The 18,930-nt window shown below is 43.2% G+C and overlaps 1 protein-coding gene across 1 annotated transcript in view; it reads right to left on the minus strand.

The window, feature by feature from the left end:
* Positions 1-18,930, minus strand: part of HHAT (hedgehog acyltransferase) — a 315,369-nt gene that overhangs the window by 219,438 nt on the left and 77,001 nt on the right. The window contains exon 8 of the mRNA XM_060247267.1: positions 818-853. Within this exon, the coding sequence (XP_060103250.1) occupies positions 818-853 (36 nt within the window). The remainder of the gene's footprint in view (positions 1-817; positions 854-18,930) is intronic.

Genomic DNA, 18,930 nt, shown 5'->3' on the forward strand with positions numbered 1-18,930 from the left:
CATTTTACAGGCTCTATGGAAGGCTAATAAGCCAGGTAGGGCCCAGATCTGATTCCACCAGGTCTGGGGCCAGGACTGAAAAAGCCCTGGCCCTAGTTGAGGCAAGGTGGGCATCTCTTGGGCCGGGGATGGCCAACAGATGTTGGGAGGCCGAATGTAACGACCTCCTTGGCATACATGGACGGAGACGGTCCCGCAGGTATGTTGGTCCCAGGCTGCATAAGGCTTTAAATGTTAGAACTAAAATCTTGAAGCGGATCTGGTTCTCAATGGGCAGCCAGTGCAGACTGCCAAGCGCTGGCCGAATGCCCACCCATAAAGGTGGTGCAGTCAGCAGGTGAGCTGCCGCATTCTACACCCGCTGCAGTTTCCAAGAGTAAGTCAGCGTAGAGCAAATTACAGTAGTCTAGTCTGGAAGTGACCATTGCATGGATCACTGTAGCCAGGTCCTGATGGGATAGATATGGTGCTAGCTGCCTGATCTGCCGAAGATAACAAAAGGCAGACCTGGCAAGCATCGTGATCTGGGCCTCCATGGAGAGGGAGGCATCCAAGGTCACTCCTAAGCTCTTCACCTGTTGGGCTGGCACCAATGTGGCACTATCCAAAGCTGGGAGCTCGATGTCCATACCCACCCCGACTCAGGTACAGGGCCTCCGTCTTAGCTGGATTCAATTTTAGCAGGCTCTGTTGTAACCACCCAGCCAATGGACATAGAATGGTGTAACACTGCTTAGGATGGTAATATGAGTTAGGATCCTGAAATGAACCTGTTGTACCACAGAATCCAGTGGTAGATAATACAGAATTGACTTACCTGATAAGAAAATGATGCAGTGCAACATCAAAACTCCTGAAAAACAGAAAGAAGAAAGGGCATCTTAAGGTGTATGCATACTAGACTAGAAAACATATTCAAATGCTTTTAAGATTATTAGCCAGCAAAAAATAAATATTTCCATGATTACCATTGGAAAGTCATGAAAACAATAAAGAAGCACTTCCAGATAAAATAACCCCCATTTTCATTGGCAATTGGTAAAAGCACACAATATTTGTCTGCTTTAGGATATCCTTGCTCAAAATGAGCTGAAATAAATACATAGTACAACTACTATAATGGGGAAAATCATAATGGAGGGACTGGATTTCTGGAACAGGTCCCATATCACTATTATGGAGTATTTGGGTACCCCAATACTGTTTTTGGAATCTGATACACTTTTTTAAAAAATATGAATTTCTTTGAGTCCCTTATTCCCTGTGGGGATACTCTTTCCAGGGTCTGGACTGGCTGTTCTGCAAACAAATGACACCAAAACTGCAGGAACCCTAGTCCTGCCTATCCACTAAAGACCTCCCAAATTTCAAGCAAAGTTCCAATTCTATGGGCCCCTGAACAAGGTGTCCCTAGCCATCCTACCTGTCTCCAGGGGGTGGAATTCAATGCTTTCTCCATGGCAAATAAGCCAATAGCCAAACACAGAAGAGCAAACACTGACCAAAAGTCTTTGCCTGCAAACAGAACCAACATGCTCAAGAGAACCAATGTCAAACTAGAGAATAACAGAAGAACTCATGAGCCATGAGGGCAAGCCCACAACTATCATTACCAAATCAGAGAATCCAAGCTAAAACAACTTCAGCAAGAAACACTGTTGCAAGCCCACTAGAACTAATGTGAAACCACAGAAACCAAGCAGAACCCAGGACCAATGCTAAATCACAGAATCTGAGCCACCCAAACCAGTCAAGCCAGTAAAAGGCAGCCAGCCAGATTTCAGAAAACATTGACACACAGTTAAAATACAGTTTAAAACATTCCAGCCAATTACAAACACATAAACAACAGTAATAAGAGGATAAAACAGCTGGCATATCCCTAGCCATTATTAGGGATATCCCAGATGAAACAAAAAAATGTCTTCACTTGTTGGTAAAAGACACCAATAGAGGAAGATAGACAAATCATCCTGGGGAGTGGAGAGTAATGGAGTTCCAAAGTTTTGGTGACCATGGTAATCCATGCACTGGTCACATCCAGGTTACATTACTGTAATGCATGTTACATGGTCCAAAGGGCAGTACTGTTGAAGGTGCCAGTTAAAATGTTCTTATTATTATTATTATTATTATTAATTTCATTTATATCCCGCCCTCCCCCACCTTGGCAGGCTCAGGGCGGCTAACAGCAATCCATAAAAACACACCATAATAAATAAAACATTAGAATTACATTATAGAACAATAAAACATTAAAACATTAAATTAAAAACCAGTCTAGTAGATACAATTATACTGCGGTATAGATCTTTGGACCGCATTGGCGGATCTTTAATTACCATTTTTCTTAGCAGTCCGAATATGCTGATTTAAAAAGGATGGTCTTGCAGGCCCTGCGGAACTGTTCAAGGCTCCGCAGGGCCCGCACCTCCTCGGGGAGTCGGTTCCATAGGGTAGGGGCCGCGATCGAAAAGGCCCGTATTCTGGTGCTCTGATATTTAACTTCCTTCGGCCCAGGGATAGTCATTAAGTTTTTCCCCGTTGACCTCAGTGCTCTCTGGGGTTCATATGGGGAAAGACGGTCCCTCAGGTAGGCAGGTCCTCGGCCATATAAGGCTTTAAAGGTAACGACCAACACTTTGTACTGGACCCGGTATATAATCGGCAGCCAGTGCAGTTCACGTAGTCCCGGCCATATATGCTCCCGTTTCGGGAGTCCCAACAACAGCCTGGCCGCCGCGTTCTGCACTAGCTGCAATTTCCGGGTCCGGCACAGAGGTAGCCCCAAGTAGAGGGCGTTACAGTAGTCTAGTCTTGAGGTGACCGTTGCGTGGATCACTGTTGCGAGGTCCCGGCGCTCAAGGAAAGGGGCCAACTGCCTTGCCCGCCTCAGATGGAAGAATGCTGACTTGGCAGTGGCTGCTATCTGGGCCTCCATCGATAATGAAGGCTCCAGTAAAACACCCAGACTCTTTACCTGGCGCGCTGCTTTCAATGGCGCACCATCGAAGGCCGGGAGAGCTATTTCCCTTCCCAGAGCGCCGCGACCCACGCATAGGACCTCTGTCTTCGCTGGGTTCAACTTCAGCCCACTCAGCCTGAGCCATGTCGCTACAGCCTGTAATGCCCGGTCGAGATTCCCTGGAGCGGGGTCGGGCCAGCCATCCATTAGTAGATAGAGCTGGGTGTCATCTGCATATTGATGACAACCCAGCCCAAACCGCCGGGCAATCTGGGCAAGGGGGCGCATATAGATGTTAAACAGCATCGGGGAGAGAACTGCTCCCTGGGGCACCCCACAATCCAGTGTGCGCCTCCGGGACCGCTCGCTCCCGATAGCCACCCTCTGTCCCCGACCTAGGAGAAAGGAGGAAAGCCATTGCAAGGCCAACCCCTCGACCCCAATGTCGGCGAGGCGGCGCGTCAGTAGCCGATGGTCGACTGTATCAAATGCAGCCGACAGATCTAACAGCATCAGTACCGCAACGCCGCCCCGATCCAGTTGCCGTTGGAGGTCATCTACTAAGGCGACCAGCACCGTCTCCGTCCCATGGCCCGGCCGGAAACCAAACTGACATGGGTCTAAGACAGAAGCGTCATCCAGAAACCCCTGTAGCTGCAACGCCACGGCCCTCTCAATAATTTTACCTAAGAACGGTAAATTGGACACCGGCCAGTAGTTCGCCAATTCGGCCGGGTCTGCTGTAGCTTTTTTCAGGAGAGGGCGGACCAAAGCCTCTTTCAGAGGTGTTGGAAAATGCCCCTCTAAAAGGGATCTATTTATGATGTCCCGTAAAGGGCATCTAAGCTCCCCTTGGCAAGATTTAATCAGCCAGGAGGGGCAAGGGTCCAGATCACATGTTGTCGGGCGAGCAGCAGAGAGGATTCTGTCGACTTCCTCCAGGCTGAGTGGGTCGAAGTGGTCCAGCACTAAACCTGAAGACAGGCACGGAGCCTCAATTTCACTCACTGTATCTAATGTGGTAGGCAGGTCTTGGCGGAGCAGCGAGATTTTATCTGCAAAGTATTTCGCAAATGCCTCACAGCCTATTCCTAATTCTCTAACATTTGGTTTGCCTTGTGGCAACGTTGTAAGATCCCCAATTATTCTAAATAATTGTGCTGGGCGCGAGTTTGCAGATGCAATCTTGGTTGCAAAGTAATCTTTCTTTGCAGCCTTGACTGCCACCTCATAAGACTTCATAAACGTTCTATAGGATGTTCTCGTTGCTTCGTCCCGAGTATGCCTCCACTGCCTCTCTAGTCGTCTGAGCCCTTGTTTCAGCTGGCGTAACTCCAAGGTATACCATGGAGCCAGCTTCGTGCGAGGGCGCAGAGGGCGCCGGGGTGCAATTTCGTCGATAGCCCTGGACAGCTGGCCCTGCCAGATTTCCACCAGGTCATCGAGGGAATTGCCAGTGGGCCAGGGATCCCTTAGGGCCGTTTGGAACCGTTCCGGGTCCATCAAGCCCCGAGGGCGAGCCAAAATAGGCTCTCCGCCCATACAGGGTTGGGGCGGCATCCCCACACGGGCCTTAAGGGCTAGGTGATCCGACCATGGTACCGCTTCTCCGGCGATATCGTTCACCAAAATCCCGGCTGCAAAGATCAGGTCTAATGTATGCCCGGCCTGATGCGTGGGAGTCGTGACAAATTGAGAGAGTCCCAGTGTCGCCATGGACGACACTAGGTCCATCGCCTGAGTGGAGGCCGTGTCGTCGGCATGGACGTTGAAGTCACCCAGGACCATAAGCCTCGGGTACTCCAACGCCCAGCCCGCCACTGCCTCCAATAGTGATGGTAAGGCGTTAGCTGGTGCGTTGGGCGGACGGTACACCAGCCAAACCGCCAACCCCTCTCCAACATCCCATGCCAGACCGGTGCATTCAATCCCATCAATCTTTGGATCCGGGAGAGCCCGAAAGGAGTAATCCTCCCGTATGAGTAGTGCTACCCCTCCCCCCCGCCCGCTCATCCGTGATTGGTGAAAGACCGAGTATCCCGGGGGGGACATCTGGCAGAGGGCTACTGTCTCCCCGTCCCTCACCCAGGTCTCGGTCACGCAAGCCAGGTCCATGTTCTGCCGTAGCAGAAACTCCCTAAGGGTTGCGGTCTTATTATTTATGGACCTGGCATTACATAACACCAATGACAGAGGCGAGCATTTCCTCTTGGTCCCACTACCTGCTACCATTGGGATGGGAAGTAGACTGGAAGGTGGCCGAGCACCATTTCGTCTCTGTCTCCTTCCCTTATATTTTTGTCTATTCCCACCGTCATATCTTCCCCTCCCCAGGAGCACTGGAATCCCCTGGCCAAACATCTGCACCAAACCAAAATGAACCCAAGATAAACCCACCGGTGTCACTCCCCCGATTTGTTTGCACCTGCCGTTTCAATTTACCCTCCTCACCACAACCCCTCCGGTTCCCGGCTAATAGACCCACTACTTATGTCTTAAATTAATTAATTTAGTTAGCCCTCCCAATCCATCTTACAACCAATTAGTTTAAATTCATATAAATTCATTAATTCCTAAACTTATTAATAAATAATCCCTCCCACCCCCCATCCTAATTAATAAGTTAAGAAAAAAATTTTTTTTTTATATATATATATATCTAAATATTAAGTCAATCGCTAATTGATTGGTAAAATAATCAATAATTAATTAACAATAATAAAATTGGTTCTATTAGTGAGATAGCCGTCGTTCATCCGTGGGGTGTGAGTCCAGATAGTCTGTTGGGTAGGATGACAAATTGCACACTGCCCATAGATGTTCTTCATTAATAACATTTACAGTTTCAGTCCCAGTGGTGGTCTTGGTGATGTTAAAGTGCAGGTGCTGGTAATGGCAAGATGTTAAGTTAGTCCCAATGATGTTAAAGTGCAGATGCAGATGGTCCCAACTTCGGGTTTGATTCAGCCGCTCGGGCATCTGAGCCTGGTGATCTGAAGAGAGGGGTGGGGGGGGGCAAAGTCCGTCTTGCGATCTCTTGATTAGTCCGGCCAGGGAGCACAGCTTCTATCTGTGTCGCCTCTGATCTTTTTTGACTCAGCACGCAACTTGGGCTCCCCTGAGCCCCGTATAGGGCTTCTCTAATTGGGGATACCCAGGCTATTGAGCCAAGTGTGTTATTTGGCGCTTGCAGACAGAAAGTCTCACTTTCTATGATTCTGAAGAGATTATGCAGGTTGTAATCAGGTTGTTTTTTGAGGTATAGGCACCAAATCTGCAGCATAGCATCTGAAGCCTCTCCCCAAAATACCCTCCAAGTTTCAAAAAAATTGGACGAGGGGATTCAACTCTATGAACCCTCAAAGAAGGTGCTCTTATTCTTCATGATTTCCAGTGGAAGGAAGGCATTTAAAAGGTGTGCGGTCTCTTTAAATCTGATGGCCAGAACTCCCTTTGGAGTCCAGTTGTGCTTGTCACAACCTTGCTCCTGGCTCCACCCCCAAAGTCTCCTGGCTCCACCAACAAAGTCCCTAGATATTTCTTGAATTGGACCTGGCGACCCTATTCAGAATACATGTTAGAATTTATTTTAAAGGCCTGTCATTTCTGCTTTGAAAGCCAAAGCATCTACCTCCACATTAGTATTCAATACACAACCAAATACAAATCTTCATATACAGAAAGCTCAGGGAAGTCTGGAATGCACTCATACAAAAGGCTAAACCTCAACTGGTAGCAATAACACACTTGATGAAAAAGCCACACTGCCAAACAGCAAATAAAAAAGATACAATTCTTTTCCCCCTCCCTGAGATAGCAATAATGTACACATCTGAAAGCCAAACATGTGCAAAACTGTGATTAGTTTCTATCTACAACATGGGCTGTGGAGCAGATGAGTCAGCCCTTGCTGTGTTGCAGATGCCCAGAAATTATTTTCCAATGGTTCTAATCCATTGGCAGAACTCCTTTATCACCATATGGTAACCCTGGTTCAATAGTGTTATCAGGATACCATGCAACTTGCTAAATAAAAGGTATGGCTATATTATGTTTATTATAGGCTAGGTTTACCTGTTGTTTTTTTTTAAACTAGCTCAGCTTCACCACATCAAATTGCTTCACACTAGCTGAGGCTCACACACACTCTAAAAAAATTGTTCCCTAGAGAAATTTAGGTCAAAAAAACAGTATGATGCTGATGCAGCATTCTAATTGCACAAGGGGAAAAAAAAGAAGAGACCTTGCTAGAGAGAATCTTTTCCAAGTACTGTACTGAATAAACTTGTGACCAATTAGTGCTGCAGGGGTTTCCCATTAGCCAGGTAATTACTCACATTAATCACATAATTTAGATCCTGAGAAAAAAGAGCTCCGTACACTTATACACACTCTGGCTTACTTCAGACACTGTGACAAATCATGCATAAGGATATTTAGAAATCATGGTTCTGAAATGGGTTTGCAAAGTGTGGTTGGTACCAACTATAGTTTGGCATGACAACTGAAGTTACAACCATGGTCATCACTAGAGACCACAGCTCCTTAGAAAGGGAAGCACTGAGTAGACTGAAAAGCCACGCATGCTGCTCTGCATCACTGTTTGCCTGAATTCTGTCTGGAAGTCAAACTGTGGCTTGGCATGATGTCTAATTTGAGTATCAGAGGCCTACATGTTAGCAGTTAAACCTCTCCTCCCACAGTTTAGCAGTTAGAGACATAAACACCTTTCTTTAATGTCACCAGAAAATATATGTGTGGGGCATTGCCTGGCCTAAAAAGAAACAAAATTGATGTGTCAGAAACAAGCCCAGGTAAGTATTTTGGAAGTGAGTCAGATAGGCTGGCTGGCTAATATTTCACTTCCAAACCCTGCAGAAATGCATAATTTAGAACAATGGGTCTCCCAAGACCTTTTGGCTCACCCCGGATTAACTCCATCAGCACCTATGTCCATTTCCCTTAGATCCATTTTCCTTGATTAGGTGACAGTTAAGCAACACTTAAGTCTATTCACCTTTCCCATTAGCCCTACCCATCCAATATTAGCAGGGTCATCAAGCCTTTTTCACCTATAAGTCCACCTCAGAAAAACCCATCAAGCCTCTCATATATATATTTTTGTCCAGCTCAGAATAGCCCATCAAATTATAGTTTTTCAGGTGAATACGTCAGCTTGCACCAGGAAGAATTTTGCCCTATATTAAGAGTTCCTAGCCACCATTGCAGTGTGTGTGCATTCCTGGTACCAACAGGATGCACCACCACTTTGTGGGTTTCTTCTCTTCTGCCCATGAAACACTGGACATTTTGCTGCTGCTTCCATGGACCTCTACGAGACCTGATAATTTTAGCCCTTTTTTCATAAACTATTCCTACTCCTCTGTTTTTTTCTCTTAGATAACTTGTATATGTTTAAGTGCATTTGTTTGTGTGCATTGCCATTTCATTTATCTTTTAATAAAAAGCCTTTCTGGTTGAACATTTGCCTGGTTTATTAAAGGGGGGAAATCCTGGTATACACTGGTGGAGATCCCAGATACCTGCCCCTTGTTCTGTCTCCTTAAGCTAATTCCCCCAATTAAATAGGAGAATGCCTTTTTGGATAACCTAAACGTGATCCTAAGAGTCCCTGAACTCACTTCAGCATCTGAGACCCAATCAGATAGTAAGGCTTGTGGTTCCATGGCAGAAAATTGCAGAAGGGCAAAGGTTTAATCCCCAGCATCTCTATTTAAAAGGATCAAGTAGTAGGTAATCTGAAGAACCTCCATTTGAAGCCCTGGAGAGTAGCTAACAGTCAGGATTGACAAAACTGACATTGACAGGCCAGTGGTCTGGTTCAGTATTGTGAGCTCCATGTGTTCATTCATACATGCAGAAAAATCAGCGTTACAAGGTGTCAGACATGAGTCTTAGCACAAACTAAGACCTCTCACTACTATTTCAGCCTGCAGATGAGAGGGTTACATATCCAGACTTTACAAGTAAATGCAAGGAATAAATAAATAAATAAATAAATAAATAAATAAATAAATAAATCCTAACCCATTCCAGTCCAGGGTGTACCAGGTCTGAATCCCCACTGTGCCATGGAAGCTTGTTGGGTAACCATGGACTAGTCATAGATCACATATAGATAAAATATACATTCTTTTATATACAAGTCCTGGTTCCTAAGGAACATGAAAGGACTCTAAGAGGCAGCACAGAAATATCCTACATAAAATGTATTAAATATAATATATACATTCTTTTATGGAAGTACATAAATCTTCTCTCATGTATTGCTTGTTATGTACCACCCTTGCCTAGCAAATGGTATACAACAACAGCTCCAATTACCAGTCTCAGAGGGTGGGAGAAACTGATTATAGAGAGTGCTTTTCCTGCCCCTCTCCTTGAAAAGTGTTCAGCTGAGTTCCCCACACATACCTGATCTATCACAGCATATCTGGATCTTTCAAACAAGGTTATATTCCTACATAGAGCCTTGTAAAAAATATATTTCCTACAGAAGAATACTGAGGAAGAAATCAAGGGATTAGATTTGATTCCTTTGGGCTCCTTCAAACTTTATGATTCCATGACAAGAGATATGAATTTCAAGTTTCTAAAAATTTTTTCACAAATTGGAAGTGTGGCAGTTAAGCGGAGGGCCTGTGGCTCTGTGGTAAAATATATCTTCAGTTTATCATTTCTGGAGCAGATGTTGGGAAACCTTTCTCTATCTGAGCCCATGAAAAAGCACAGCTAGTAACATACTACAATAGAGAATACTGAGCTAGACAGACAAACTTGGTACAAAGTAGTTTCATGTATGGCATGAATAGGTTTGAAGAAAACATAACAAAGTACACATCTGCTTTGAATGAAACAGAGATTAAGTGTGATTTAGAAAAAACTCTTCATAAGGGGCTTTACAAGGTTTCCATTATTCATCTGTAATGGTTAAATAATGACGTTTTATATGCTCACAGTGAAATTCTGTAAAATGTGAAGTCAATAGGATGTGAGCCATTCAGTCTGCACATGTGCACTGGAGAGCTTTGCTCTTGGCAGACCATTACTTGCTGGTTGTTCCCAGCCCAAAGAATGTCTATGAAGAAAGGTTGCCTATGAAGAAAGGTTGAAACGCTTGGGACTCTTTAGCTTGGAGAAACGTCGACTGCGGGGTGACATGATAGAGGTTTACAAGATAATGCATGGGATGGAGAAAGTAGAGAAAGAAGTACTTTTCTCCCTTTCTCACAATACAAGAACTCGTGGGCATTCGATGAAATTGCTGAGCAGACAGGTTAAAACGGATAAAAGGAAGTACTTCTTCACCCAAAGGGTGATTAACATGTGGAATTCACTGCCACAGGAGGTGGTGGCGGCTACAAGCATAGTCAGCTTCAAGAGGGGTTTGGATAAAAATATGGAGCACAGGTCCATCAGTAGCTATTAGCCACAGTGTATGTGTGTATATAAAATTTTTTGCCACTGTGTGACACAGAGTGTTGGACTTGATGGGCCGTTGGCCTGATCCAACATGGCTTCTCTTATGTTCTAATGTCCACTTAGCTTCAACCAAGACCAAAGCCTTTTCTGCCATGGCCCTGGCCTGGTGGAACATGCTCCCACCTGAGATTAGGGCCCTTTGGGACCTATTAGAAGTTTCACAGGGTCTGTAAAATGGAGCTGTTTCACCAAGACTTTGGTTGAAGCAAGAGCTAAATGTGTGATGGAACCTGGCTAATATCAGGTAAAGATATATTTTATGTGGGTAAGGAAAAATATCTATGCAACTTGCAAGGTTGTTACATCATTCAGTTCTTCAAACAGGTAATATCTTTTCAGTTTGGATTTCAAAAGCAGTCATCTTTTCATTGATGGACTGAGCTGCTAAAACTAGAATCTATCAGCACCACAGGGGTGTCTTTCAGATCTGATACTGCTTGACAAGGATCCCTTTGCAATACCCTTCAGGGGATCATCTTTTTGAAGAAGAGGCAAGTTTGGCAAAGATGTTTGCAATATTTAAATGGTCTTTAATGAAAAGCTAGCACATAGAGGAAACTCTCCATGATGTTAATGCCCTCAATCACTTCATTTGGCTGTTGGGCTATTTTAAAAAGAGTCCTAAGACTCTCCTGTAATCCACAGAAATCAAGAGACACAGTGATGTTTTTCAGCAACTAGCACACAGCTTGTCCTTGTCTTCTCTTTGCTTTCTACTTTCAGCTGCTAAATAATTCCCTTTATGGGAAGGAATACCTATTTGGTTAAATATCAAGGGATATTTATTTATATTTATATTTTACTTTATATTTTATTTATATCCTGCCCTTCCCACAAAGCAGGTTCAAGGCAGGTTACATCAAACAACAATTAAAATTGTTAAAACAGATTACAATAAAAATAAAACAATAAGATTAAAACAAATTACAATAAGACCAGTACAATAAGTACAGCATAAGCTTAAAAACCCTGCCTCTACAGTAGTGACCTGTTGGTCCAATGAAGCCATTCCAGTAGAAATATTACCCAGAATTAGAGGCAAAGTCTCCTAGGCATAAACTTCTTAGACCAGATCACAAAACATAACTATTAGTAATGCTTTCACACAGAGGCAGTGTCTGCTCATACACTCATCTCCATGTGACTGGGAATGCTGATAACATGGAGGAAGCATACACATTGACATTGCCTCTGCACTTAGGTGCTGTGATCATGAGCCAACTCCAGGAGCCCACCAGCTCACTCAACATTTTCTGGCTGTGGAGGAGGGTCTGATGCCAGTTGTGGGGAGAGGCCTAGAGACACAGGTGGATGCCAGGTCTACCTGAGGGGCAGCTGCAAGCTACTGTTTCTGAGGCTAGCTTTCTCTTTTTCCTCCCTGAAGCCCCCAAACACTCCAGAAATTCCAGCACAAATTTTCATATCTTCTGGAATTTCTGGAATGTTGGGGATCTTTTGCATATCTTCAAACTTACCCAAAACAGCTGATTTGGGATATTATTTTGGTTGAGGAATATCCAATTGCATGCCTCTACTATTCAAAGATAGAACAATAATATAGTTACTCCCAGTTATATTAAACACTTTTTTACAGTTCTACCTGCTGCCTTAGGTGTATGACATGCTGAAAAGCAGAGTACAGTATTTAAAACAAATAAATACAAAAACAGAAACTTTTTTTTCCTAATTTCCACAAGGCCTGTAAAATGACACTGTTTCAGTTAGCATTTAACTGAGATGCTGACCTCCATTACCGAGATGTTAGATCTAGGGGATGCTTAAGATCTTTGAACGCCATCTTAATCTGTACTGAAACTAGCACCAAATTGTTCCTAAGCTGTTTTTAATACTTTTTAATGTAAATGTTTTATTGTATGCCATGTGTTGTGAGCTGCCCTAAGCCTGCTTCGGCGGGGAGGATGGGATATAAATCCAATTAAATAAATAAATAACTTAAAGAAAAAGCAGATGAACAAGTCTGTTCAGTTCATACAATGTGATGCCACCAGCATATTCTTGAAATCAGACTTAAAAATATTATTGTATGACCCAGTGTATGGTTAGAAGTCACATGTTTTAACCTTGGTAGTTTTTTTAACAGAGGCGTTCTGGCTATCTAACAGCAATGCTGATCTTGTGAATTTAGGGGGATATTTGTATGTTTCCTGCATTGTGCAGGGAGTTGGACTAGATGACCCTGGAGGTCCCTTCCAACTCTATGATTCTACGAAAGAGCAACCTTATTGAAGCTAAGTTAACTGTGATTTGAAGATGTAAGATGCTTTTCCCACAGTGTCCTCTCAGGAGAAAATGGAGTTAAGAAAAGTAGAGGAGGAACTATTCCACCTCTGCTGCTGGGAGTTCAGCTCCATTGATCTTTGGATCAAATTCTTGAAATAAACCCTAAAGGGCAGAGAGTTGTAGGAATCCACTCATCCCTATCATGAGAACATCACAGTGCAGTAAAGCTTTTCTAACAGACCAGCTTGTGTATCTGCCAACAGATGCTGTTAATCACTCTCTGCAAGATTATTCAATATTCTGCTTATTAAACATTTCCTGTAGCACAGATCTGCAGTAAATAAATAGGTTTACTTATATCTGATGTCACTATCTAATTGCATACTTGCAATAAAAGGCAAGGCAGTAGTCTGTATTCCTTTAGAATTCCATTAAAAACGTACATCCTGTCATGGAATCATATAAATGTAGAGGGGTCCTCCCCCCCACACACTTTTTTAATGGCAGTATCTTCTTGTGGCTGCATCAGAAAGCTGCTTTGAAGTTTTCCTATTCTGGTAGGTGGGAGCAGGGGCAGGAAAGGGTGCTCAGAAAAACACATTAAAATGATTAAAAATTTACAAAGCTTGAATCTTTACAAACCTCAAAGAAAATGGCAAGGTATTAAAGCTTAACATTATAATGATCCAAAGACTGGAATCTGGGTTTGCAGTTGAACAAAGTTTGAGTTCAGTGGCTACGAAGTTTTATTCAAAGTATAAGCTTCCATGTGCATGCACACCTTTTCAGATACAATGAAATGGAAATTACCAGCCCAAACATACAGGTAGAGGGTGAGAAGTAAATCAGCATACAGCACAATAAAGATTTTTAACAGATTCAAGGAACAAATAGGAATAACAAGCTTAGTTTATATGGTTACCATTTGTGTTTAATTTCAGGGGGAACATAGTAAAGGAAATAAATATGTAAAAATTGGAGATTAATGGCCAGATGTATCCTTAATTGTAGAATACACAAAGTAATTAACTGGGATCTATGCTCCATCCATCTCCTCTCAAGCATGGAGGCGCCTTTCAGTACCTTCTTTGAAGTGGAGCAACTGGCTATGTGGAGTTATATCCCCTGTCCCCAGACCACAGAAATACATTATAATCTTCCATTCCAAATTACACTACATTTTACTATTCTAATCTATTATTCCAAATAAGAAATAAAATAAAGAAGACATATTGCCCTTCTGGGGGGTTGATGAGAATACAGAACTAAGGGCTGAATGAGGTTAGCATATGCAGTGAGATAAGATACCAATATTTCTGTTAAGTCCTGGGGATTCCAGTGTTCTGAGTGCTGTAATAACTTGCAACTCAGCAATTTCCCTTTTCTAGTCTGTTCTTGAAGTTCCTTTGCAATAAAACAGTTCATTTGAGGTCACCCACTGAATGTCCTGGAAGGCTGAAGAGTTCTCCTACAGGTTTCTCATCCTGCAATTCTTGATGTTAGATTTATGTCTATTTATCCTTTGGCATAGGGTTTGACCTGTTTGCCCTGTGTAGAGAACTGAAGGGTATTGTTGGCATTTAATGGAATACACAGTGTCAGAAGACGAGCATGTAAATAAGCTTGAGATGGTGTAGTTGATGTTCTTAGGTCCAGTGATTGTGTTGTCTGGGTATATGTGGCAGCAAAGTTGGCATTTGGGTTTATTATAAACTCCAGTACCAGTGTCCATGTTCAAATCAGATGCTGCATTACTGTGGGTGAGGAGCTGTTTGAGACTGGGGGCTGTCTGTGCACAAGAAAAGGTTTGCAGTTATTTCTTAATTCCACAGTGCGTTTCCTCTAAGGGATTATAGTTTTATTTACATGGTGTACCGATACTTTCTGAAATGTTGAGGTTTTCAAGAGATAAATTAAAAAGAAGTAATTCTACATAGTCCACAGATTCAGGTGGTAAAACTGGTGAATGTATTGTGAACAGTAACCCACTTCATGTAAGTAAGGTCATATTTTTGAACACTACTCCATATAAGGTCGCTGGAAGTAATATACAAGAAAAGGAGCTACCCTAAACCTTATCCTCTGATGTGCTAGTTTTAGATTTGTAGGAAAAAAATTGTGTATTCATAAACAAGAAGGAGAACATTTCAGCCTCCCAGGACCAATACTCCCTCTAAGCTATGGAATCTTGTGAGCAAAAATTCTACTTTGTGAGCTACTGACAGAAAAGTTGTGAGCTACTGCATAAATTAGCTTGCTCTGGGGCCGTTTTTCCTGAGTCAAGACAAAAATGTGTGAGCCAGAGGCTAAAAAACTGTGAGATTGCTCACACTAACTCAGCTTAGAGGGAACACTGCCCAGGGCATGCTGTTGCTAACCTAAAAGTTGCTATTCACAGCAAAGGAGCATCAAAGGCAGAGACCAGTGTGAAATTGTTGAATTAGTATTCACTAAGAATTTGAACCCATCACTCAAGAACTTAAGAAAGGACCTCAGATTTGTCAGCCATTGTGGTTGTTAGCAAAAATACGGAATAACAGCTATTATAAAAGATCTCTGTACTTTTCTTGAATAAATTCACAAGGTGAAAGTAGTGGGCACTTTGGTAGTAGTGGCCATGTAATTTTGGAATTTACAGTCTTAGGGATGGGGAAAGCTGTACATAGTCAGACATATAGGTCGTACTTCAGGAAAGCAAAGATCAACTAAAGTTATGCTAGGTAGAATCCCACTGCTAGAAATACTTAAGGAGAGGGGAGTTCAAAAGGAGTGGAAGTTTCTCAAAGGCAAAATATTGAAGGCACAATCACAAATGTGAAGGAAAAATTGGAGGAGCCTAAAGAAGCCCAGATGGCTCCATAAACAGCTCTCTAAAGACTTGAGAAATAAAGACTCATTTAGGAAATGGAAGGAGAGTCCATAGGATGAATAACCAAGGATGAATATAAACCACTGCTTGCAGAGAGAAAGTTAGGGAAGCTAAAGCTGAAAACAACAAAACAGGGTTCTTTTCTTATGCTTAAAGTAAGAAAAAGAGCAAGGACATGATAGGCCCACTTTTCCTCAGTTGCTAGGGAAAAGGTGTTCAATGTGGCAAAAACATAACACACCTGATGAGGGAAGGGTTTTGCAGCCTAGGATAAGCATTGGGTAGTACATAAACACCTAGTTCCTTTAAATGAAACTAAGTCACTAGGGCCAGATGAACTGCATCCAAGGGTACTAAAAGAACTTGCCGACATAATTTCTGAGCCTCTAGCCATTATTTCTGAGAATTCTTGGAGAAAAGGTGAGGTGCTAGAAGACTGGAGGTGGGCGAATGTTTTACCCATCTTCAAGAAAGGGGGAAAGGAGGATCTAGGTAACTACCAACCCATCAGCTTGACATACATATCTGGAAATGTTTTAGAACTAATCATCAATCTGTCAGTCCTTGAGCATTTAGAAAAGATGGCTGTCATTGCTAACAGCCAGCACTGGTTTCCTAAGAACAAGTCATATCAGACTAACCTTATCTCTTTTTTTGAGAAAGTGAATACCTTCCTGGATCAGGGGAATGCTGTAGACATAGTTTATCTTGATTTCAGTAAGGTTTTTGATAAAGTTCCACATAACATTCTTATTGACAAGTTGGTAAAATGTGGTTCCTATTACTGTTAGGTGGATCTGTAACTGGTTAACAGATCATACCCAGTGAGTGGATGTCCCTTATCCTCTCCTTATCGTCTTGGAGAGGAGTAACAAGTAGGGTGCCTCAAGAATCTGTACTGGGACCTGTTTTGTTCAACATCTTTATAAATGATTTTGATGAAGGAACAGAGAGAATGCTTATTAAATTTGCAGATTATATTAAATTGGGAGGGGTCACAAATACAGTAGAACAGGGTTTCTCAAATTTTTCTTTCCTGTGGCCCGGTTATTTTTACACTTCTCCTTCATGGCCCACTAAAATTTGGGGGTGGAGCCAAGAGACTTTGGGGGTGGAGCTGGAAGAGAGGAATTATGTCATTTCCTGTGGTGTTAAAGGCCAAGTGATGTCACTTCCAGGGCACACTGAACCAAAACTCCACCTTTTCCTGTGATGTCATATCCAGGGCACTCCCCCAAACCTGCCTCTTCTTCTGAAGTAACTTCATTTTCAGAAAAATCTCTCTGAAACTCACGCTGAGCCAAAATAGGGGTGGAAAGTGGGTGGTCCTCTCTTTCCACTCCCACACCTGCATGCACCTATCTGTTTGTGTGTTCTTCTCCAGCTTCCAAGCACTCCTAATGCCCATGTTCAATTGCCTGCACCACCTACACACCCCTTCCTCAACAGCACTGGCCAGTGTATGCAGTTGGGAGTGCTGTTGCCATTACCATCAGGAATGACAGCACTGTGTATCACCCACACTGGGCCCTGGCAGCTGCTCTACCTCAAAATATGCTGAAACATTTAGTAGGCCCTTCCTTCAGCTGCTACTACTGGAACCCTGACTCAAGCTATAAACAAGCTTGCTTGGTTTCAAGAAAATATTTTGACAGCTATTTTTCATACTTTTCCTTGGCCAAAACACTGATAAATTGCTGTGAAATGTAGCAAGGAATTGTACTGCAATTAATGAATTAATTTCAAATTATATGAAGTTCATACAAGTTTTTCTGTAGTTATCCCAAAAAGGATATTTATGAGGGGCCTGAAGCTTTTTACTGGCTGTGTTTCCCATGTCTTTAAAAGCAACCTGTTTTGCAGATATTTAGCTAGTGAACTTCTTTCATCCTTTTTAATATCTACAGGAGGAGTTTAATTTTGGTGTCAGACAGCTGTTAAAAGCAGGACCAGTAAAATGGTACAAAGTTCATAGTACCATTACTTCCAGTGCTGTTGAGATATACTACAGTAATCTCCCAATAATCTCTTTCTGCCCCACACCTCTCACACAGAAATCTCATAGAAAGGCCAGCTGGCTACAACTGGGGGTGCCAACTTTTCATTGGCAGAGCTCCTATGTCTGCAACAACAGTATGATAAACAGAAAAGTTTCATCCAGTAAAAATGGAAGGAAAGAAAGGGAAAGAATGAAGTGGAAGGAGAGGAAAAGAAGACATGGAAAGAAAGAACATAAGAACATAAGAGGAGCTATGTTGGATCAGGCCAATGGACTACCCAGTCCAAAATTCTCTCATACAATGCCCCAAAAGCACCAGAATGTCTACCAGTGGGGCCAGGGCATTAGAAGCCCTCCCACTGTTGCTTCCACCCATCCCATCCCAGCACCAAGAATACAGAAAGAGCATCACTTGCAGGGAAAGAAAGAAAGAAGTGGGGGGAGCCTTTCTCACCATCAGATGACCCCAGCCAGCAACAATTCTGCCCAGGGGTCATTTGGTAATGAGTGGGCTACTGGAATGCCCACTCCCCGCCCCTCCCAGCTGTAAAAAACACACACATTCTTCTTTGCTGCCCAGGCCTCCTGGAGAAATCTCCCCAAAAGAGCATACTGCAAGGCACATGAAAGCTCATACCTTGAAGAACACTTCATGGGCCTAAAGCGCCAGTGGACTCCAGCTTTTCTCTTAACCACTAAGAGGCAGGGAGAAGGAAAGAGGGGCAGCCGAGCTCCTCTCTGCGCAACACAGAGATGGGGGAAGGAAGGAAGCCAAACAGAGGTCAGACTTTGCAGCTTGTGTCAGTCTTCAAGTCTAGCTTTTCTCTGCACAATAGAGAGATGGGGGAAGGAAGGAAGCAGAGCAGAGGACTAGCTTTGCTGGGGGTGGGGCTAGCTTTGGCTTTTCTTGTGACCCGGTAGTGAGGCTTCCATGGCCCGATACCAGGTCACAACTCTGCAAATGGGAAACACTGCAGTAGAAGACAGAGTCAGGATACAGGATGATCTTGCCAGGCTGGAAAACAGGGCTACAACAAATAAAATGAATTTTAACAGAGATATATCTTAAGTTCTACATATAGGTAGGAAAGATCAAATGTATAATTACAGGATGGGGGGGGGGAACTTGTCCTAGCAGCAGTATGTGTGAAAAGGATCTAGGGGTTTTAGTAGACCATATAGTGAACATGAGTCAGTAGTGTAATGCAGTAGCTAAAAAGGCAAATGCAATTTTGGGCTGTATCAACAGAAGTATAGTGTCCAGATCACATGAAGTGACGATACCACTTTACTCTGCTTTGGTGAGACCTCACCTAGAATATTATGTTCAGTTTGGGGCGCCACAATTTAAGA

This window comes from Heteronotia binoei, chromosome 1, assembly GCF_032191835.1.
Source record: "Heteronotia binoei isolate CCM8104 ecotype False Entrance Well chromosome 1, APGP_CSIRO_Hbin_v1, whole genome shotgun sequence".
In the NCBI taxonomy this organism is placed as follows: Eukaryota; Metazoa; Chordata; class Lepidosauria; order Squamata; family Gekkonidae; genus Heteronotia; species Heteronotia binoei.